This window comes from Babylonia areolata, chromosome 2 (genome assembly GCF_041734735.1).
Source record: "Babylonia areolata isolate BAREFJ2019XMU chromosome 2, ASM4173473v1, whole genome shotgun sequence".
NCBI lineage: Eukaryota > Metazoa > Mollusca > Gastropoda > Neogastropoda > Buccinidae > Babylonia > Babylonia areolata.
In genome coordinates, this window is record NC_134877.1 from 31,263,876 (window position 1) to 31,287,682 (window position 23,807).

The 23,807-nt window shown below is 37.7% G+C and overlaps 1 protein-coding gene across 1 annotated transcript; it reads left to right on the forward strand.

Annotated features, from left to right (window-relative positions):
- The first annotated feature begins 18 nt into the window (after window positions 1-18).
- On the forward strand, window positions 19-23,091 carry LOC143300235 (lateral signaling target protein 2 homolog). Its single transcript, XM_076613822.1, has 12 exons — window positions 19-174; window positions 5,660-5,938; window positions 7,698-7,847; window positions 8,282-8,334; window positions 8,685-8,774; window positions 9,944-10,033; window positions 10,891-10,992; window positions 11,553-13,649; window positions 14,476-14,636; window positions 15,017-15,208; window positions 16,595-16,698; window positions 17,589-23,091. Exons 1-12 carry the CDS (start codon window positions 139-141, stop codon window positions 17,715-17,717), a joined length of 3,483 nt encoding a protein of 1,160 aa, XP_076469937.1. The 5' UTR covers window positions 19-138; the 3' UTR covers window positions 17,718-23,091.
- Window positions 23,092-23,807: the final 716 nt, after the last annotated feature.

The following is a 23,807-nucleotide window of genomic DNA, read 5'->3' on the forward strand; positions in this document are numbered from 1 at the left end:
GTGCGCATAGGCACAGCTCTTCGCCCAAGATTGAATCACTCAGGAGTGAATTGAGGTGTATCGCCTTCCATAGCTGTTTGGTGTGGAAACAAACTTTTTGTCGCTTTGATCAATGTCAGCACTGCGACAACTTGAACGATGAATTCCCTCCGAAAGTGGCTGTATAAGCCAAAGGTACGAATGTGTTTTTTTTGTGTGTCGTTTGTTTCGGGTCTGTTGAGGTCAGCACCAGCCTGACGAGCACCCAGCCAAACTATTTTGGTCACACTCGCTTTGTCGCATGTCTTTGTGTTCAAGTTCAGCAATGAAATATTTGTAATCGACATCAGAATTGTCACTGTCCTTGTTTACCATATGTAAACGTCAATGACAGCGTTGACAGTGACCTCAAAGGGGTGTGGGCCTGGGAGATAACGGAGTGCTGAAGACGTGCCCAAGATTTGATGGCATTGTTTGCCACATGCGAACAATCAAAACATCTGTCATTAAAACATTTGAACAGCCATTTCACGTCGTCGAAATAATTAAATACAGTAAATATCTCACATACATTGATATTTTGTTCTTTTATTTGTAGGCAGACATGTATAACCCTTCGGAAATAGATGGAATATACAATATAGTTAGGTAAAAATAGTCTTGGGAAATCAGTAAAATTCAGGAAGTGTGATACTTTTAGCTGTGGTCATTGCTAAAGAGTTTATACTGTTATTCCTTCCTTCTTTCGATATTCTTTCACTCATACAGTCATAGTCATATTCTTACAACTGTTCAAGGCACTGGTACGAATGATTCTTGAATACAGACACTCAGTCTGGAATCCCCAATTGAAGACCCTCTGCAGGGAAGTTGAAGATGTTCAGAGACACGTTACAAAGCTTATCAGCTCGTTGAGGGACAAAGTATACTCTGAGAGGCTGACCATGCTCAAACTACCCAGTTTAGAGCACAGAAGGAAACGTGACGACATGATTGATACCTGTAAATATGTCCATGGTATATACAAGGAGGACAAGCCACAGTTCACACTCTCCAGCAACAAAGCAAGCAGAGGCCACAGCCTGAAATTGAGCAAGTTCCACTGTCGACTCAACATTTGGAGTGCTTTCTTTGCGGAATGGGTCATCAATACCTGGAATGGTCTTCCAGAAGAGGTGGTGACAGCCCCAACACTAGCTGACTTCAAGGGCCCCATGGACACTCACTGGGCCAATATTCCCTCCCTCAGTGACCCAGAGTGCTACCATTAATCTGTAGGCATAACCACGCATGCCAGTTTTAGAACAAGTTTTAGAATAGTGATGAGCCCAGAACAGCGAATAGGCCAGTACCAGGCCTCAAGCGTCTATCAAAATCAAGATCAAGATGTGTTTAAAACTCTCCAGATACCACTATGTAGGTCCAGAGCATTTGACTAATTTTTATATTACTGTTATTTGTCTCATTCAGATGTACATTAACAAACACCAAAGGGTTGTTTAGAATGCAAAATTTAATCAGTGAAATAAGATGGGCACACATTTTCTACACTAATTCTTGTTATTTCTGCAGAGACTAAGTTTGAGATTAAAAATACTACTGATAGATGTCGGTCTGAAAGGATCTTTTAATCTGAACTCATTTAAGTTTTTAAACCTACGCCGTAGCATTGCTTGGCATCAAAATTTGTTTCATTAAAATGGGTTTTGATGTTTCTAAATATGCATGCATAAATCACAAAGGGAACTAACTACTACAGTATTTCTGGCTGTGTCCACATGTCAGTTTTGAGGGAGAACCATTCAATTTCAGTTTATTTTCTGCATTTTGATTTAATACATGTATGATCAGCATGGCAGGAAAACTTGCTAAGGCTGTAAACTCCCTGGGGTTTAATGGGTTGAAGGATCTACATAGATCTTAAATGGTCACAGGTTAATCAAAGAATCTGTGAAGATCTAGTGGGTTGATGAAAAACTCGTGAGGATAAATTTTGTTATCAAATGGGTCAACAGATCTGGAGACCTGCTTGTACCATAATCACCTAACTAATTTTCTTATAATTTAGTTTATATTATTTTATGCATCTTAATTGATGTCATTCCTATCCTTAAGTGATAACAAAATATCTATTATGATGTTTCTCACTGTGTGGATATATAAACAAGTATACATATAAAACATCCTGGAATTCATGTCAAGAGTTTTAATACATTCAGTTTAATGTGTTTTATAGTGGAAGCAAAATGGGTTTTATAATGTTTTAGTTTTATCCCAGAAAATCCAGTATGGCTGCTTACATGGCAAGGTAAAAACAGTCTTACATGTAAAAGCCCACTCATATAGTGATATACAATTTGCCTAAGACATGGCGGTGTCATTGAACTTTTTATGGAATACTAAATGAGCCAGTACACTTTCAGCCCCAGCAGTCAAGAGATTCTACAATAATCTGCAAACTGATATTCGTCCTATCATCAGTCGATGTACAGAAAGGAAAATGAATAAAAGAGATAATGACTAATGAGAAGTTTGACCTCATTGAACCTTATAGTTTTCATTTGTTTTTCCAAAGTACAAATTTCTGTTAATAATTACGATGTAATAATTAATTGCAATGTTTTTAAAAGCGAATATGTGAAATGCTTTTTATTTGAGAACATATGTTTATTACTCTTGTTTAATCAAGTAACCCGCGTGTGCGGTGGGGGGTGGGTGGGTGCGGGTGTGTGCTGATTATCTGGTTGCGGTTTTCCGCAATTTATCTTTATTCCTATCTTATCTGTCTGTTATAATCAATGTGCAGTATAGTAGGCTGTGTTTGTAATTATATTCAAATAATGTTTCTTAATTCTTTCTGTTTTTACATTAAGAATACTAGTTATTACCTGCAGTGTGTGGATGTATGTATGAAACAGTGTATGTGATATTTTTTACATTTGTATCTTCATAATATTTGAAAAGCTGTTTTTGACTTTTACAGTTATGGTCCCCATGTTGTTTACTTGTCTATGTTGTGATAATGCACCTGACCAAATTTCTCCAGTTGGAGATAATAAAGTTATCTTATCTTATCTTAACTTCATAAGATACTTTTGTGAATGGTGCATGCTTAGTTTGGGGTTATCTGAAAATGAACAGAAGGATAAATTAGTTCCCTACAATTTTTCTCATGTCCAGGAATAGCTTTCAAATTAAGAAAGTCTTACGTAGAGTTATACAGGTTCTAGTCAATTTTTATTCTTGTCCTGACACATGTATCTATACACAGACACTCTGACAAACACTTTACAGGCACACGCAGACACGGACACATGCACACACACAAAAACAGACAGACAGACATGAGACAAACATACATACACACACACACACACACACTCACACACACGCACACACTGGACAGTAACTTCTGACTTAAGATGTGCAGATACATGGTATACAAATACATTGACACCCCCTCCCCAATCCCCAACCCCACATATACACTATATAGTAAACACGCATACGCACATGCATACAGAATCAGACCGACCGACCCACAGACAGACACACACACACACACACACACACACACACACACACACACACACACACACACACTCACTCTCTCTCTCTCTCTCTCTCTCTCTCTCTCTCTCTCTCTCTCTCTCTCATGACTGATCACACACTGACACAGTGATCAGTCACTTTCTTATTTGATACAAATTTATTCAGTTGTTTGGTTTGTTATGAATTTACTCGGAACAACAATACAAAAAAGATGCACATGTTGGATAGATCTTGCATTTTTATTGTTTGTTCATTTATTTCTTTAGGAGGAAAAAAGTACTAACTCCTCCTACTAGAGAAGTTCAGAAAAAAGATAAGTTTTGTACACACACACACACACACACACTTACGTATGCATGTACATGCTTATGATCATGTGTGCACATACATGTCCGTCATGCTTTTCTTGCCTTTCTTTCAAAACCCTCTTTGAAAACTTGATTTCCAAGTAACTGATTTCTTGTCTTCACTTTTATGTTCTATTTTGATTTTAATTCCTATATTATTATTGAGTATAATTCATTGATTGTTAGTATATCTAAAAGTGCACATGTTCATATACCTTGAGCGTTCTAGGTGTGCTTTCCCGCGTGCGTGTGTGTGTGTGTGTGTGTGTGTGTGTGTGTCTACATCTGGTGTGGGGTTGTTGTGAATTGGGTTTGGACTACTTGGATTTTTGTGTGATTTTTGTATTGAGTGTGTTTTTATTGTGCATATATATATAATAATTAATATATTATTGTATGTCATTGTGGTTTTCAGGGCTGTTGTATTATTAAATTGGGCATGTCAGATGTTCTTTTACTGTCTTAGTCTTATTATTATTATTATTATATGTGCACACACACACACACACACACACACACACACACACACACACACACACACACACACACACACACACATTTTGTTCAGACAGTGAGAGAAGTAAATCAGAGAGAGAGCACACAATATACAAATTAATGTGTTAGCATGCTTGCACTTGACGTCAGCATAATTGACATATGTTTATGATAATGTCAGTTTAATGAATGGCTGAACAGTGAAAAGGGCGTAGCCTGAAAATTCCTCACAGTGTTGTTCCTGTGTATGGTTTATACTTTTGAAATGTTTTATTATGTAAGGAGTAAAGTATACAAAAAATATTTTTTAATCAAAGATAACCAAGGTTGTGTTGAATTAAATTACTACAATACTTTTTTTTTTTATAACTTAAAAAAAAAATTGCTGCATTGATTTGTTGAATTCAGTGTTACTGTATTAGAAAAGTATTAATGTATTACTATTAGATGTATAATTTATGATAAACAATGAGGGTCATAATTAACATCACACTGCTGAAGTACATGTAATTCTGTACAGTGACTCGGGATTCACACACAGACATTCACATGCATGCACGTGCACACACACATAGACAAACACAGAAAAACACACGCACATACACATGTGTAATACACACACACACACACACACACACACACACACACTCACTCACTCACTCACTCACTCACTCACTCACTCACTCACTCACTCACTCATGCAGAGAAGATTCATGGCAAGTTTAGTTGATGACTTCAACGAGAAAAATTTAGACACCATTATCAAACAGAACACACATGTATCATTTCATTTGAAATCATTTTTATAATTGGTTGACTTGTGAGGCTAGTGTATGGTCAGCAACAAGCCTCAGTGTGCAGAAGTGGGTGGAGAAGGTGAAGACTGAAAGAGTGTTGGGGAGCTGAACATTTTCTTCTTTATAGTTTATAATTGTGGTTTAAACTTACCAAAGTATACAGAGGCTCTGTAGCAGAACAGGTCAGGCATTGCACTTTTTATCCAGTGTTCGCCAGTGATCAGGGTTCAGGGTCCTGCATTGTGTTGTGTCTTTGGGAAAGGCATGTTACTTATTTTTCTCACTCCACCCGGGTGTGAATGGGCATCTGACTGGTTGAAATGGCAGGAGAGGATTCGGGGGCCCTGCCTAGGCCGAACCATGGACACAGTGGATGGTCACAGTGCCCTAATGTCTGTAAAAGGCTATGGGACCTAAATAACCTTCTTTTTTTTTTCTTAGCCCAAGTTTATGATTTTAACACACATTATGTAAAATGCTCTGATCCAGAAAACGGACAAGTCCTTGCTGGCCCAGTTCTACTTTGCGGACGAGGAGCTCAACACGGTGGCCTCGGAGCTGGACAGCTTTGACAGCAGGAAGGACCCGGAGCGATGCCAGGCCCTGGTGGCGCAGTTACGGGCCTGCCAGGACAAGGTGCTGACCATCGTCCAGCGCATGATGACCGAGGCCATCCCCTTTGCCCGCTCCAGCCGCGACTTCAGGGTCAAGTTTCCAGACGATGTTGTTCAGGAGAACCTGGCTGGGCAGCTGTGGTTTGGTGCTGAGGTGAGGGTCTCTGTGTGTGTGTGTGTGTGTGTGTGTGTGTGTATGTGTGTGTGTGTGTGTGTGCGTGTGTGTGAACAGAATAGAATATTTTTGTCATGAAATGTTAGTTAAGGTTTATAATACGGTGGTGCTGGTGGTGTGTTTGCTCAGGTTCTTTCTCTTTCTTCTCTCACATTCAGACTAAAAGGTGCAGGATGGCATATTCACTTCTTTCTCTCTTTACTGCTCTGAAGCATGGACAGATCTGATCTTGTGATCAGACTGTCTTCATAATATCAGTTTCCAAATACTCAGCTTACAAAACATCTGATCACAAGTGAATCATGCACATGCAATTCTCCTTCCACATAACGTACCTTCCTGGTCATGCATTCACCAGCACACTCAGTGACACACACAGAGGATCAACATTGGCGCATGCGGTTATTAGCGTTGAACTGAAGTATAGGCACATGCTACACACACACTGTCACAATAAGAATGAAGACATGAGGCTCACAAATAAAAATATATATAAATTTATAGTCGGAACAATATTCTAACAAAAATTGTGTTTGTGTGTGTGTGTGTGTGTGTGTGTGTGTGTGTGTGTGTGGAGATGGCGGGGTGGGGTGGGGTGGGGGGGGTGGGTATATATCATTTGTGTGTGACAGTGTGAGTTTGCCATGTGTGTGGATGTCATTATTTATAATTTCTGCTTTGTTTTTTTATTTCAAAGTAATACATATTTTTAGTTTCAGGACTTGGCTTTAAAAAAAAAAAAAAAGGAAAAAAAGAGAAAAGCTTCTGATGCTTTTGCTGATAAGTAGGACACAATTTATTTTGCATTGGGTCTGTTACTCTTCTTTTGTTTAATACTGAAAACTGGTGTAATCTGGCACAGCTTGCTCTGATAAAGGTATTCTTTTATCTTTAAACACTTGATTTGTTAGTCACATATACTGTACTGCCAGTTAGTTATGTCATACTTCGTTCTGACATGGGTTGTGTACCAGAATGAAATAATAAGTTCCAAGTGAATGATTTACAGTTTATTTCTTATAATAATAAGAAAAAAAAAAGCACAACAAAAACAACAGAATTAGTCAATAGGATTAGGTACAATTGCGCCCTTGAATCATGTTGAGGTACAGTAGTTAATAAATTAGTATTCATTTGTGAATTTGGAGCATATGTATTACTGGTGCACAGCAGTCTTACAGCACAGACACAAAGAATTTATTTTTGTCATGCTTTGAAGAAATACATGCCTCTTCCACTGAGTCCCAAACGTGTACTTTTTCCAAGCTGTAAAAGCGAACTGCTGAATTATTTAATGATTGGTCCTTTGTTAATGTTAGCACTGTGAAGGGGGGAAATGCCAACAGCTTGTGCGCATAGCCATGGTATGTAATTACCGGTAGTCACTGGATAGAAACACTTCAGCCTGTTTGAGTGTTCATTATATGTCAGATTAATGACTGGAAATGTGGATCGATTAATGAGAGAGTTCTGTGAATTCATAAGTAAATGGGTTGGAGAAGGAAGGTGGGAGAGGCATAAAAAGAAGAAAAGAAGGGATATGGAATGGAGTAGAATGTTAATGAGGAAGCTGAACACAGAATCATTTTGAACGTGTTGCACTTCATATTTTTAGGGAGAAAGTTGGACCTGAAAACTTTGATTATGTTTTTACGAATTCTGGTCACACATGAAAAATTAAAACCAAACATTGACCTGACTGTTTCTAATACATGTACAATGTAATTTGTTGTTCCAGTGCCTGGCAGCAGGGTCGAGCATCATGAACCGAGAGCTAGAGAGTGCATCCATGCGGCCATTGGCACGTGCCCTGACCAAGAACCTAGACAGTCTGCGACACATACTGAGGGACCAGTGCCTGGTGAATGTGAATGAGTACACTGAGAGGGTAGGTGTGCACAGACATTTTGTAATCGTTGGCTATGATTATGATGATATTGTATATCTTCATCTTGTGTTTGTTTTTCATCATACTGAGATATTCCTTTGAATGAAACACAAGCTGTTAATTTCGGGAGGAACAGACTTCAGCAGTATGGCATTGCCATAGAGTCATGTCTCTCTTGGTGGAAGTGTTACACACCCAGGACAGCCCTAGTTTAAATTTCAAAGAGGTATCAAAGGGTGAATACTGACCCATTCTGAAGAAAAATATATTTAAAAAACACGAAGTAAAGGTGTAAAACACTTTATCTTGTTGAAGTTCTCATGATCTTAATTTGTTTACAGAAGTTTTTTGTTACCAGCAAGTAAAAACAACAACCCAGCCCACTGTGATTATGAAACAGGTATTTTATATTTTCTTATTGATAATTTGTGCAGATAAGAGAAGCACTTACCATTTTTGACAAGCTGTTTGCTGAATTTGAACTCAGGTATGTACTGTATTACTTGATTTTCGAAAATTCATTGATTAGATATAAATAGGCTTTCAATCACATTAGTTACTTGGTCTGTTTGTGAGAGAGAGAGAGAGAGAGAGAGAGAGAGAGAGAGCGTGCATGAATGAGGGTATGTCAGAGAGCTAGAGAGTGTGTGTATATATATATGTGTGTGTGTCTGATGAAGATTACTGGAATCCTCTTAACTGAAGTTTTTTTTTTTTTTTTTTTTTTTCGTTTAGTCGCTTATCAGTCAGATAAATGTTGCTGTTTTTCAATGAAATAGAAATTTATTTGTATTTGTTTTCAAATTTTTGAAAAGTATGTGTTTTTTCCTTGTCCAGTTATGTGAGTGCGATGGTGCCGGTCAAATCTGTGAAGGAGTATGAAACCATTCAAGAAATCACTGTCCTCTTCTCAGAAACAGTCATCAGGTGGGTTGAGTTTTTGTGTCTTCTTCCTGACAAGGCTAGTGACTAACAACAGGAATGAAACACTGTATGATTCTTCATTGATTCACACAAAACCGTTTTACATTTGTCTGTTGTCAATATGATTGTGAGACATTTGTGATTTGAAGTGCTAACTATGCATCAGTTAACCCATTGACTGCTGACACTTTTTGAGGTGTATTCCATATGCCAGGGGAAAATAAGTTCTGTCAGTGTTCTGTATTTGTGGGAAGTTACGCATGAAATTTCACCAACTGATGCAGAATAAGTTCTACTTTAACAAAGAAGTAAACTTTTACCAAAAGGAATTACTTTGTGGTTTGATGAGTATTTATGGAAATTATTATGTGTGTAATATTTTGTGAACACTTCACAAACAAATGCATAAGCACTCAGCATTGAAGTAGATAAGCAATAATCCTCGGTCTTTTTCATCAGGATTATAAGAATTAAATTCTGAACCATTGTACAAGTTTTTTCATCACTGTCCGCATCATTCATGATTGCCTCAAACAGGGGGGGAAAAAAAAAAGAAGAAGAAGAAAAATAAGTGACTGATAAAGTAATATAAGGACACAAAGTGCATGGGTGAATGACAGTCAATCCAGCCAGATGATATTACACAATGATTTATTGTTTTCTTCAGTTATTTTGTCAAAGACAAATAATGTTAGATCTGTGAGTCACAAGACAAAGGGAAATGCAGAATTTTTAAGTGTGATGCTTGATAATAAGTCAGAGAGAAAGGGGCACAGAAAGTGTGTATTTTGACTGCCAGCATAGCGATGATGATGGCAGCATTGTAATTTTATGTGAATTGTGATACTATTTGAGTTTTGCTATGTTTCATATATCTGTGTTGAATGTTATGTTGTGCGTGATTAAATTTTTTTAATTTTTTATCTGTGTTCATTGTACATAAACGACTGTTAGTGATCAGTTGAAATGACTGCTGGGTTATGTCTGCTTGTCATTTTCATGTTTAAATTTTTATACATATTATACAGGTAAATTTTTACATTGATCAGCACAGTTGAGCATGTATTACATGGAAGGGCACTTTTAGAATTAAATTATTATTAGATGATGATGATGATGATGATGATTAAATAAAATCATATGCATACTGATATTATTTTGTTACATTACAGAGCCAAGTCACGGGGGTATGTGACAACAGACATGATCGATGAATATGACCCAGCGTTGATGTTCACGATACCACGACTGGCAATAGTGTGGTCAGTATTCTTACTGTTCTGTTCAGAATACTGCTCATTCTTTGTTCCACTGGTGTTGTGACATGAAAGTTTTTGATATCTATATTTATAAGCAGTTTTATTCCTTGTGTATGTATCTGAACTGATATTGTAAGATATATTTTTTGACTTGCACTGATGATCATGTGATACAACAAACTGACTCAGTGGAAACTTCCTGTGGATACTCCCTTCCATAGGGATTACTGTGTATAATCATCAGAAAATAGTGCACTATGTCGCTATACTTTAAAAAAAGAATAAGTAATTTCAGATAAACTTAAAACAACCGAAATTGGAAGTCATTTCAGATCATTAATTTGATGTTTTGCCTATTTAATCAATTACTATTGAAAGCAGTGTATTTCCAGCACATCTGCTAGTCATGATACAGCTACAAATGTAGGTAGAAAGTAGTTCTGTAAGTCTGATAATTCACCGAACTTCATGTGTTGACTTTTGATCGAAGAACGGAAGGGATGAGTTACGACATTGACTTTGAGCAAATGGTTTTGGAAAATGACCCATATATAATGTTAAGTTTATGTTACTTTGTATGTTGACTAAGATAATTCCACAGTGGATATGAATAATATGTTTAAAGTAATCTTAACATTGAGAACAAGATAGCTATCTAAATTGTTACCTGTAGTGTAAAATGGGGATGTTGCATTGAGAGGCCTAAGAAAAAAGAAAAAAAGATGATGCAATGCAGTTATATATTTCTGATGGACATATTGCATAGATACACACTTTTGGATTAGTTGTGCTGTGTATGGAAATGCATACATATATATGTATGTATGTTGCTGTAATATTTTTGTGCATTGTGTGTGCAGTGGCTTGTTGGTGTTTGGGGATGGACCATTGAACCCTGACAACCAGTCTCTGAATATGTCAGACATGTTCCGTCCATTTCAGACATTGCTGTACAAAATCAGGTCAGTCACAACAATGGTTGGCTGACTGCTGCTTTTAATTTTTTATTTTATTTTATTTTTTGTAGTACAATCCCTTTCAAAAATGTTTTGTTTTTTGACATTAATGCGGACAAAAAGGATGACTTATTTTCTCATATAAAGTATTTATATATGCAGTGGTGCTATGAATAAAACATTCTTGATTTGGTGATGTGCCTTAGTACAAGGTTACAATGAAATAAAAATGTATGCAAATAATAAAAAATAAAAAAAAAGGAAAGAAAAAAAGACTGGTTTGTCTTACTTGCTAAAAACCATGACTGAAAAATGTACCCTTGCTACTAAAATTTAAAAGAGATTTTCCAGGAACACAAGTTTGAAACCGAACTGAGTTAGGGACAGACATTGACATACCAGATGGTTTTTTTTTTTTTTTTTTTTTTACAGAGCTCCTCAGGTTTGTGAAACAGAAGCATGTGAAGAACAGCAGGGAATACAGAATACAAAATATGATCACAATATACTAACACTAATCAGCTTGAGGACCACTGACTGAGGCACGTCAACCTGTGTTTTTTCAGAGAGTTGCTGTACACGCTGTCTGAGGGTGAGCTGCTGATGCTGGAGAGGGCCCTGTGCAGTCAGGAGGAGCCAGACTTCCTGTCGTCCACCTCCCCTCCATCCAAGGCCATCACTGGCCGCTCAGTCAGCACGGCCACCATTGCTGTGCAGACAGACAGCCCTGCACTGCGTGGGAAGGGAAGGGATGGTGATGCTGCTTCCTGCAGCAGTGCTGACAGACTGGATGATGACGATTCAGAGGACATCTCTCTGACCCCAGAGAAGAGGAGGATGGTGGACAAGGGCAGGACCGTGGAACACATTCAGTGCCAGTCGGGCCGGCTGTCAGAGACCCCACCCAGCGACGCCGCTTTCTGTGAGCTGGAGGATGTTGCAGCTGGACAGGCCACCTCAGAGGACTCGTCGCGACAGCCCAAGAACCTGAACAAAAGCGACAGCAACGACTCGGGCCTGCACAGTGACATGGTGAGCGCATGTGATAGCCAGTTCACCGTCTCCCCCAGCGGATCGAGCCAGCTGATCAGCCAGTCGGGTTGTGTCTCCCCCCCACAGAGCCCTCTGGTGGATGAGGTGATGGAAATCTGCATGGAGCACACGGACACAGACAGCCACATGGCAGACGATCCAAGCAGGTCTGCGTCTGCCGAACTGTCATCTGTACAGGAGGTACAGCCTTCTGTGGATGACAGAAATGGTCTGCAGGGTGATGAGTGTGATAAGAGCTTGTTCAATGTGGATGGAAGTGACACTTCTCCAAGGTGTGAGGACTGCAGCGATGAAAGGATATCTGGTGAGGAGGACAGTTTCTACACACCTTCTTCAGGGGTATCTCCCCTTCACCAGCCCTTGTGTGACAGTGATGACAGATCAGCATCACATCACACAGGTGCAGAATTGCCCACACATCATTCAGCCCAGCGTGTCACTGGTAGTGAAGATAGTGATGAAAACAAAGAGAACATTGAGGGCCTTGTGGATGTGGGATCCCCCTCTGAACTCAGAAATTTGGAGAGTTCATCAGGGCATGTGTACAGTGTCTTGCAGAGAGTTCAGCAAGCTTTTGCTTCAAACGGTGGATCCAGTGCGTGTGTAGACAGAGACACTGGCAATGGTGATGACAGCAGTGATGTGAACAACTCCTCCTTCACTGACAGTACACTGACTGATCTCACTCCCCCAGACCGTGATATTCCTTTCAGCCCCTCACCCCGAGACTTCCAGCTCTATCTGTCTGTGCCCAGGGACAGTGATGAGAGAACACTGACTGCCGCCTGCCCTGCTGAATGTGATACAGATGATAATGTAAGGTGCTTATCACAGTCCATGTGTGATGGTGATGATGAGTCTCAGAATCAAAAATGTGTGTCAGAATCAAAACTTGCCTCGGATTGTGTTGTAGCAGGTGCAGGTGTGGCTGTGGACAGTGAGAAAGCCTGCCTGGGAGCAGCCAGCAGTGCGGTCACAGAGACGGACACCAACGCAGAGTCCTCCTGCAAACAGTGTGACAGGTGTACACAAACCCCTCACAGTGCTATAAACAATGATCAGTCCTCTAAAATCTATCACCACCACCATCACCAGCACCACCACCACCACCACCACCACACTCGCTCACATTCCAGCCCCCAAGCAGCGAGTTCATCATCCTCAGTGCCTGCCCAGGACACACCACCAAACTGTGATCCCAAGCAGCGGGACGGTTCCCGCCAGAATGATGAGAAGAGGAATTGTACAGTCTCTGCTCAGCAGGCTTCTTCGGTTCACAGCCAGTCCTCATCGGCCACTGTGAAAAAGAGAGGGGTGGAAAAAAGCCCCACATCAGCAGGCAAAAGATCCCATGGTTCCAAGTCCAGAAAGGCGTTGCTCAGATCTCGTAAAAACAAATCCTCCCAGCACAGCGAGGCAGAGAGGGAGGCCAGGCTGAGACAGTACGAAGACAACTGGTCCAACTGCTCCAGCAACACCAACAGTGACAGTGAGAGGAAAGGCAGGAGAAAGGCTGGGGGGTCATCAGTGAAGGTTCTACCTGACACCTCCAGTGGCAGTAGTTGTGAAGAGTCCACTTCTGGAAGTGACTGTGAATCAGAGGAAGAAAGGTAAACTGATGGCTTTGGTCTTTTTATTAAAAGAAAAACAAACAATAAAAACAAAACAAAATAAACTAGTCTTTGACAGATTCTGTTATGATTCTTACCTGATCAGACAACAAGACATGATTTGATTAGATAATCATTTATGACACTTTTGACAGTAGTTCTGACAGATCTTTCATCTGTTTAAATGATGGCCGTTGTTTAGTATTAGATATATTACTACTTCTACTAATAGCGTCTGGTGTGTCACACTGTCACTATTACAACTTTAACACAAGCATGTTATTTAAACATATTGTACTTTGTAGTGTTAAAAGTATGATTGTATTAATTTATTATAATATTTAAACTAAAGCAACAGTGTCTTGAGAATAAATAATAGGGGACTATTTCATTGATAATCAAAGAAAAAAAGTATTTTGATATAATTTTTTTTTTTGTAGAAATTGACTTCATTATTTTATGAATTTTTTTCAGTTAGTTCATTCTTTTTATTTCATCAGTTGTAAACTTGGTTGTTTTTTTCATTTCCTGTGTGTATGTGTCGGTGTATGTCTCTCTGCATCAGCTTGCTGAGGCTGACCGACTTTTATGTTATCTTATACTATATTGAAACATATCATTATATTGTAGTATATTTAAACATATCATATGATACCCATTGTGTGTGATCTGTTTTTATTTATACTCTTAGTCTTAGTAACTTGAGTTTTAGTTAAAATAAAAATGTGCATGATATTAAGAACTTCGAAATGAATTACAACCAACATGATATATGGAGAACTTTCTGAGAAGTAACTCCCAAATGAAGGCACTTTGTTTCAATCAGTTGTGGAAGTAGCGAGACGAGCTCCTACAACTCTGAGAGCCACGACGACGAAGAAATTGCACTGGCCGTGCAGGCTGCAGAACTGGCCAACCGGAATCAAGCCAGGGCCCGCTTCCGCAGCAGCTCAGACATGATCCACCGTCTCTTCGTCTGCATTTCAGGTGGGCCTTTTTGTTGTTATTGTTCAACCATTGGACCTTGAAATTGAATCCCAGAAAGCAGCAATCTAATCTACATAAAAAGCAAAAAGAATATGCCTATTGAGAGCAAGAATTTGTCATTGGTAGTAATAAAGAAAACAAAGACATTTGCATATCATATTTTATATAAAGAGATCTGCATATCATATATTTCATATCTAAAAATGTATTATTGAACTTTGTCACACTTGATATTCCCATCCCTCTGTTCTCTGCTTCAGCACCTTTTAGTTTTGGCACTGAGTCAGTACATACATTATGAAATTAATACGGCACCAAGAGAGATCTATCCAGTGACCTTGTGGCATGTTATAAATAAATCACCCTGTGATTGGTCACAGGGGTGGCTGACCAGCTGCAGACCAACTTTGCGGGAGACCTGCGCAACATTCTGCGTGTTGTCTTCAACCTCAACTGCTCGGAGCCTGTGATCATGGAGGATGAGAAGGCCTTCCGTCATCATCGTCGCCGGGGGGCTCGCTTTTTCCACCAGCAGTTTGGTGGGGGCGCTCCCCAGAACAGTGGTTTGAGAGGTAAAAAGATTTTTTTCTTTGAGGCTTTTTTTTTTCCTTTTAAAAAAGGATAAAAATTGTGACTTTCAGTTTGTGGGTATCTTTTTTTGATTTATTTTATTTTCTTTTTTGGTGATGAGAGTAGGAAATTTAGGATGAAGGAACAGATTTGTGAATGGATGGTTTACACATGTAACTGTTTCATGATAGACAGAAATTTCTGCACTCAATCAGATCAAGGTTGATGCAATCTTCTGAAATATATACTTTCTTTGACTAGTTTGAGAATTTGTTGAATGTTTTTTTGTTTTTGTTTTTTCTTTTTTTTCTTATTTATATAATGGAGGATACTGCTTTTGTACACATCCAGAATTGTCAAGGGAGATAATTTGTTCAGATACCCCAAGTTATTTTTGCAGGTCCAAATTCATTTGTTTACTGGTCGTTGCATGCAATCACTGTCAACAGCACTTTATAATTTAGTGGATATTTTAGCTTTACAAACTGCATAGCATTTCTGGTAGAGTAGAATACAGTGGTGTTGGTTCATTTAGTTTTCTGTTTCTAAATAATTTGTTTATTATTATTATTATTATTTTTTTTTATCTTAATTTTTTATTATTTAATTTTTTATTATTATTTTTTTAATGTAGTTGTGTACTCAGGAGAATAAACAGTTCCCTTTGACTGTGACTCTATGGAGTCAATTTGATTCTTATACTTTATATTTTGCTATTATTTTTCTTCAATTTTTATTTATTTATTTATTTTTGGTCTATATTTTGTCTTCATATGTATCTCTCATCTTAAGTTCGTGAGCTCATGCAGAGTTTGTGGTTTAGTGTATGGTTAGATTTTCTCAAATGCCTTTGAGGTGGATTTTCCATCCCTGGAGAATTTTTTTCTTGTGAAATTCATGTGCTGGAATTGTTCACTGCAGATGACACCGAGGGAGTAGCAAGCATGATGCATCCCTCTGAAAAGCAGCTTTCACTGAGTTGGCTGTGGTCCAGATAGGCAGCCTATATTGTTGTTGTTGTCTTCAGTTTAATGTCTTTCCACTTCAAGTGATATTAGACAGAAAAAAACAACAAAACAAAAACAACCCCCCCTCCCCCCCCCCCCCCCCCCCCCCCCCAAAAAAAAAAAAACCCCAAAAACGGGGGGGTAGGGGTTGTGGGAGGGGGAGGGGTAAAAGTGTGTGTATGTGTGGAGGGTGAATAGGGAGAGACAACGCTAGGGAAAATGGAAACGTTATAAACGCCAACATCAAACAACTATAACAAATGTCCTATAGGACTACGCAGCAAAACCTATATTGTGCAAATGACTCTGTGTATGTAAAGCACTTAGAACGTAGTTATGAATATTCAATACTTAATGGTTTTTGTTTGTTGTTTTCTGCAGACCCCCCAGCGTGGGTACCTGATGACCAGTCCACAATGTGCATGTCCTGTAAGACACCCTTCACTTTTGTCCGTCGCCGTCATCACTGCAGAAACTGTGGAAAGGTGAGCTACGACCAAAGGAGAGCAGAGAGCGAGACGAAGTTCACAAAACAAAACATCGAATAAAACATCACAAACAGACGCAAATGATGTAAGATATATGAATCCCAAGACGAAGCTGAACAAACAACAAATATGCATGCAAATAACATTTTTCTAATGCATAAAAGGTTGGCAAAGACAGCAATTTGATAATGTCACTTATCTGAAAAAATGGCGGCCATTGAGAATGATTATCTCCTGCCAGAAACAACATTTCATTGGCTAGCAGACGGTGGTCTAATGGCGAGATGTTGTATCACTGAGTTGCCACAATAAATTTTGGCTGAGAAGAGCAAACAGATAAGCCTGGTTTGTATCAGTTTGACATGGTAAGTATATGACACCAAACTGGGATTATAATATGAACTCCTCATGTTATTTTGATTTTGAGTTGGTTGTGGTTATATCATGTTCACTTCTTTTTTCCTTAATTTGATTCTTTGTGTGTGTGTGTGTGCGTTAGTGTGTGTGTGTGTCCATGTGTGTCTTGCATGTTTATCTGTTAATACAGGTCAGGTGAATGGAATTCCAAAAAAATTACTGTTTAAATTTGTAAAAGAATTGTGACACAGTGAATTATTCAGAAGTTGGTATGTTGCATATGACACTATTGTGCAGATGAAGGAATGCTAACTTTATTTTATGATAATTGCAAACGCAAGATAACCTTGTTGTGTCCTTACACTATTTTCTGAAATCCTCCAGTAACGGCAAGGGGTCAAAGGTTAATTAAACCTTGAATCTTGTGTGTGTATGTTGATTATTTTTTATTCATTTATGATTATGCTGTGTTTACCAGTCAGCCTATATTTGCCTCTAATATGTATATATATATATTTTTTTTTTCTCAGATCTTCTGCGGGCGGTGCTCCTCGAATGCAGTTTCTCTTCCTCACTTCGGCCATTCCAAGCCAGTGCGAGTGTGCAACCACTGCTTCGTGTTTCAGGTCAACCCCTTCGCAATGCAGGCCCAGATCTAACTGAGGGAGAAGATAGTCTGATAGCGTACTGCTGCTGCGGGTTTAGTGGTGACCACAATGTGTCAATGCTGTTCAGATACACATTACTGCTATGGCAAGACTTGGTTGAGACAAAGTGAAACTGAATGGACGCAAGATGTGATATAAAGGGTTTATAACAAAAAAAAAAAAAAAGAAATGTGATGCACTCGTACACTCACACAGACACATTATGGCATGTTCTTTTTTGTGTGGGAACACTTGGGTGCTTGTGAAACGTATTTAACGTTTTGTTATTGTATCTGTCTCTGTCTACATTCTGTGGAATAGAAAACTGCTTATGGATATTGTTCGCAAAAACTTTGTTCTGATGGAATTTGTAACTGATTAATAGGTGCAGAGATAAAAAGAAATCTTACAAACAGCACAGAAATTGAAGAAGAAAAGAGGTTTCATAATTCAATCCTTTCTTATGTTGAACAAGTTTTACAATCATTTAACATGTAAATTTTATCAAAATATGAATTAATCTAATATGTAAATTTGATAACAAACAAACAAATAAATGGAAATATTCAGTGCGTGAAATGCTTTATAAGCTGTTTGTGGCTTTCTTGAGAACATTAGTGTCCCACCCATCATCGACTGAATAAGATTGTTTACATTGTCCTCAAACCATTCTGATTGTGGTGTCCGGGTATCAGCTTTGTCAGTATTGCTTAACAAGTAAAATCAAAATACAAGGGTAAAAAAAAAAAAAAAAAAAAAAAATTGTTTGGTGACTTTTCAGGGTGGGGGAATATATATTTATCGGTTCCTGGGTGAATCCTTGTGCTTTCAAATTTTTAAGTTTTGTTTTGTCTTTTTATGTGAGAATGTATGTTCTTTTGTGTATACGTGCATAACATTTGTATGTGTGTGTGTCAGCACTAATGCTTTTTTAAAATTTTTTATTATTAACACTGCAAGAGACGAGGGAAAGTCTTGGGGAAAAAAAAAAGAAAATTATAGATTGCAGACTCCAGAACAGATTGCTACTTGTTTCTCTGGGTGCCAGCAACTGATCCTCGGATCTGCAAACATTTTTTTTTTTTTTTTTTGGTTTTATATGAATGCAGGAAGATTGCCCACAATGTCTTTTGCAGGTTGAATGTTTTGGTCAGTCGTTTCTTTTATTTTGTACTCGAGAAGGTCGTTATTTAACCATAACTAACAAAAAGTAACATGAAAGCAGTGTTTTGAGTATCTGACAGAATTTGAGCTTTTTAGAGAGCTTTTGAATGACGTTTACTGGCTAGTGGAGATTTAGAAATAAACTTTTAGAAAAGATTTAAAATGTGTGCTGAAAACAATGCGGAACTGAGGATCAACAAAAATGTGTCTCCTCATGATATACATTGTGAAAGGGGGAATAACTGAGTATTTTAAACCCACTTGGTTGTGTGGTTGTTTTATTGACAGCAAGACTAGATGTGTTATGTGTGTTTTGCATGTGCCAGTCATTTAGTGTTCACATTTTCCTCCTCTATTATGTCCCTTTCTGCACAACAGTGGTCTCCCATGTCATGTTCAGATTCACTTTTTTATGATTTAGATGTGCTGTGTTATTGTGATTCTGATTAGGATTTTTAAATCCACATGAAATCATTGTGATGTTAAATTGTTTACATTGCCTTGTCAGTGTATCTTTCAGTTTATTCAGACAGATCCGTTCATTACACACCCAGTTTCAGTCAACTTGGAACAAATGCACTTCAGCATGTTCCATTATCACTTCTTGTTTTCTTTTTTTTTTTTCTTTTTTATCATGGATGAAAGGTCAGTACATTGGAGCTTGAGTGTGCTCATTAAAGGTTAATCATGAAAAAAATCATGTTTCCTTAAGAAGGGAGAAACATTGAAAAGGGAAAAATGTTTATATGTGTAAGCATAATTATAGTCAGATATGTAATAGTGAAATTGTTACTTTCACAGCAAATTACCTAGTAATCTGTGTTGTTTTTGAACAGATTTGAATTATTGAACACCTTTGAGCCGAGGATATTAAAAAAATAAAGATTGATCAACAAAAAAAGAAAAGAAAACTGGGTCATTCTAGTTCCATACTTTAGATAAATCTATCTTTGAGTAAGGTTTTCGTTCTTTGGGATTTTTTGTTTGTTCATTCAATCCTGAGCAGCTTTGCCATCAGAAGAGCACTGTGTGTGACAAATGTTATCAAGTTACTTGTGCAATAAATGAGATATGAATTTGCCTATGCCTTTGTTTGTAAGTATTAGTATTATAATAAGTATTTAATTACACATTCGTATATAGGTTTGTTTTGCAGAAACACACACACACACACAAACACATGCACACACACACACACACACACACACACACGTGTTTTGTTTTTTGTTTTTTTTATGTTTTGTTTTAGCAGAATGGCTTGGCAGTAACAGTTTATGTGTGTGCGTATCAGTAGATATCATGACATGGAGTTGTATTTGATTGGATGTGATTGGCCATGCTTTATCAGCTTTTATATATTGATAGCTATGGCATATATACACTCAAGTCAGGCAGATTGTGTACACTTTTGAAGAGATCACCATTTCTTTTCAGTTGGCGGTTAAATTATTCAAACATTTATATTAATGTGCTTTGAAGGCAGAAAGACCAATAGGTTGTGCATCTGTGTAAGTTAATATGGATAGTTAGAGTGTTTTTTTGTTTTGTTTTGTTTTGTTTTTTTTGGTTGTTGTTTTGTTCTTTTATTCATTGTGGTCACAAAGAGCCTCAGCTTCATCCATCTATGAAAATCATGTTTATGAAAATGACACTGTACATATCTAGATTCCTAGTAATGTAGTTGATGTGTTAGGATTTTTACTTTATGCAGATTGCCATTGATTGTTATTTGTGTCATATTTATGGAATAAGACTGGGTGTATTTGCTGCGGTACAGTTTTCATAAAAAAAAAAAAAAAAAAACCCATCTGGAAATGAAAGCCTTTCTTTGTCATTGAAAAAAAAAGTGTTTTTCAATTAGTTGTAGTTGTATGTCAGTTCAACTGATTGATGAATATCTATTTTCATTGTTGATATCTACATAGATATGTAATTTGTGGTATGCCCTCAATATTGTTGGCCTTTGATGTTGTGATTTAAACAAGATTTTGTACTGGTGTTAATGACCGCTTTTATACAGAATTTTTTTTTTTTTTTTGTATTTTGTTTTGCAGTTAATGTGAAATAAAAACATTTTTGCAGCACTCTGTTTGTGACTGCATTTTAGGCTGTTGATTTTGCTACAGTGGTGTTTATGGGTTTTTTTTCATCATTTTTAAACATATTTTGCTGCATTCTTTTATTCATGTGATTTTATTTCACATAATTTGTACATCTGGTTTTTAGAATATCTTGATTTTTGCATCCATCACATGACTTTGATAAATTTTTTTATGATTTCAATAATCGCCATGCGTTAAGGAATCATGATGACACAGGACAAAGCAGAAAAGTGCAGTTCAAAGTCAGGTGGCTTACACATTGGTGATATTTGATTCTGGTGACTGTCTTTATGAAATGATCATGGGGACTGTATTCAGTGCTGCTGCTATGTCTGTCTGGACCCTCCTGGATCTCCCTTGCCTTTGGTACCATGGAACATAACTTTTGTTGTTGTTTGTTTGTTTGTTGTAAATTGCAGTCTATTTAGGCAGATCTGGCACCATATTTCTACAGGTTTAACTAATTATGTCATTTCTGAACTGAAAGATTTATTGATCAAGTGAATTGTTCAATCCAATTTTGGTCTCTTCTGTAGCGTCCACAGGGTTCTGTGATGGTCCTGTTTTTTTTTACGAGCAATGAAGTGTGTTTTGATAATGTCTGCCATTCTGCATGCATTGAGCCTGAAAGTTGTCTGTAGAACTTGCAACCTGCTCTATCCATCAGCAACCTTATTGCTGATTTTATTTTTATTGTCTAAAATTTGATCTACTATGTTTCCCTGCTCTCAGTTGCCCTTGTAGCTTCTTAGAATAACAAATACAAAACCACAAGAGTAAATGGTCCAAACTTCAGCTGCTTGTCTCGTCGTTTCGAGCAGGAAATCTTTACTTGAAATTCCCCATTGGTTCCAGATCACAGACCTGCTGCATTCCAAAAATTAGAAGTAAACTTTACTGTAAACCTTTTTTTTTGTGCACCTTCCATTTGCTTCCATTGCCTGGTATTTGCATTACCCTAACAGCCTTGGTCTTTCAAAAGGGACCTAAAACTTACCTGGATTATGATTAATTCCTCTAGTTTACTTCAGTATTCTTTCGCCTCTACATGCCAGGTGTGTGTATAGAGGGAGGTTGGGGTTGGCAGTGTGTGTGTTGGTGTGGGTGTAGACTAGATGTGTCATTGCTTGTATATGTGGATTTTTCTTTTTTGTTTGTTTCTTTCTTTCTGCTCCATGCTCTTCTCATACCATTTATCCAGAACACTTCCATACACAGTCATATCTTGGATTATTGTTGTAATCGCAGTACCAACAGTCCACAGGAATCTATTGCTATTAGTTTTTGGTTGCCACAAAGCCTACTGTCAAAGGAAGCCATGCACTACTGCTGAGTGTATTGGTGGTGGTCTGCTTTAACTCAAGCAGGGTGTCACCTACCTAACTCTCAACCGTTGACAGTAATAGCATGTGGTGGCAGATTTAAACTGAGTGTGCATTTCTTTTTGAGTGGACATTGAGTTCTGTGTTTAACATGGTTGAATTTTTATTTCATAGGGCAGTCCTGATGTGGCCCCATGCGGTCGGCTGGACTCTGAGAAAAAGTGTCAAATTGAGCAGACATTGTCTGAGCAAAAGTGTCAAATTGAGCGGACATTGCCATAATAACCATCCAGCAACAGTTCCAAAGACCCTGCTGACCTTAATAAGAACTCACTGGGGGCATGGAAGGAGGAAATCAAAACTGGTGTGACAGTGAGAACAGGAAGGCATACAAAGCCACAGAATTTCTGATAATATTTTTATGGTGATTGGTTAGGAATATGACTTGTTTGATAAGGCTTTTATTTTATGCTTCATTTCATGATACAACCTGGCATTGATTATGGAAAAGGTCTGAGAAATAACAGACACCTGCCCTGTTGGTAAAAAGAAAACGAAAAGCAATACTCTCAAAGAAGCATTCTTCAGATGAATAACTTGACTGGTCATCTTTTTGTTCAAGCGAGTAGAGCTTGCACACTTATCACTGCAGAAGGTTCCGCAAGCGGTAAAAAAAGTATTAAAAAAAAAAAAAAATCAGTGACATGCCTCTGATTTGGTTCGAAGCCATAACCTAGTAGTTGTTAAACTAGTTTCCACCATGGCTGGTGTTTCTTGGGTGTTTTTTTTCCCTCTAAATGTTTGTGAGTATTTTGCTGTGCTCAGTGTGTGGAGCTCAAGTGAATTTTAGAGAGGAGTGTGTTTGATATATTTTACTCCTGATTATTAGATAAGGTCTTAGTGCCCAGAAGAAATGCCCTACGTTAATATAATCAGTGCTGGTAATTTGTTTGTTTTCAGGGATTGATTGATTTTTGTATATGAGTTACTTATTTTCAGTGACTTTTAAACTGGTAATTAAAAATATTAAAATGAAGACTTAGCAGATGGAGAGAAAAAAAGTAGTAAATCTCTTGATGGACAGAATGAAGAAGAAGCAGGTGATAATTGTAGCTATAGCTATGTAGGATTCAGTGTTAATGTGTGTGTGTGTGTGTGTGTGCTTATGTTCTGCATCATCAGATCTGATTATGAGTTCTCACTGTTTACTTGTACAGATGATCTAAAAAACAAAATCCTACATTAACCATTGTAATGTACATTAACATTGTTGTTTTGGTTTGTATGTATGTGTGATGTAGACATTATTTTTGGTGCGTCAACATGTGCATCAGCACGGATAGTTTTGTATTTCAACCATTCCAGCTCTTCGTGGTTTTTTTGTTTGTTTGTTTGTTTTGTTTTGTTTTGTTTTGTTTTAAAATGTTAGTATTTTATTTTCATTTCATCTCATGTCAAATAAAAATATGAAATTATTTTTTACTACCACAAACTCACATATGTAAATGAATCTC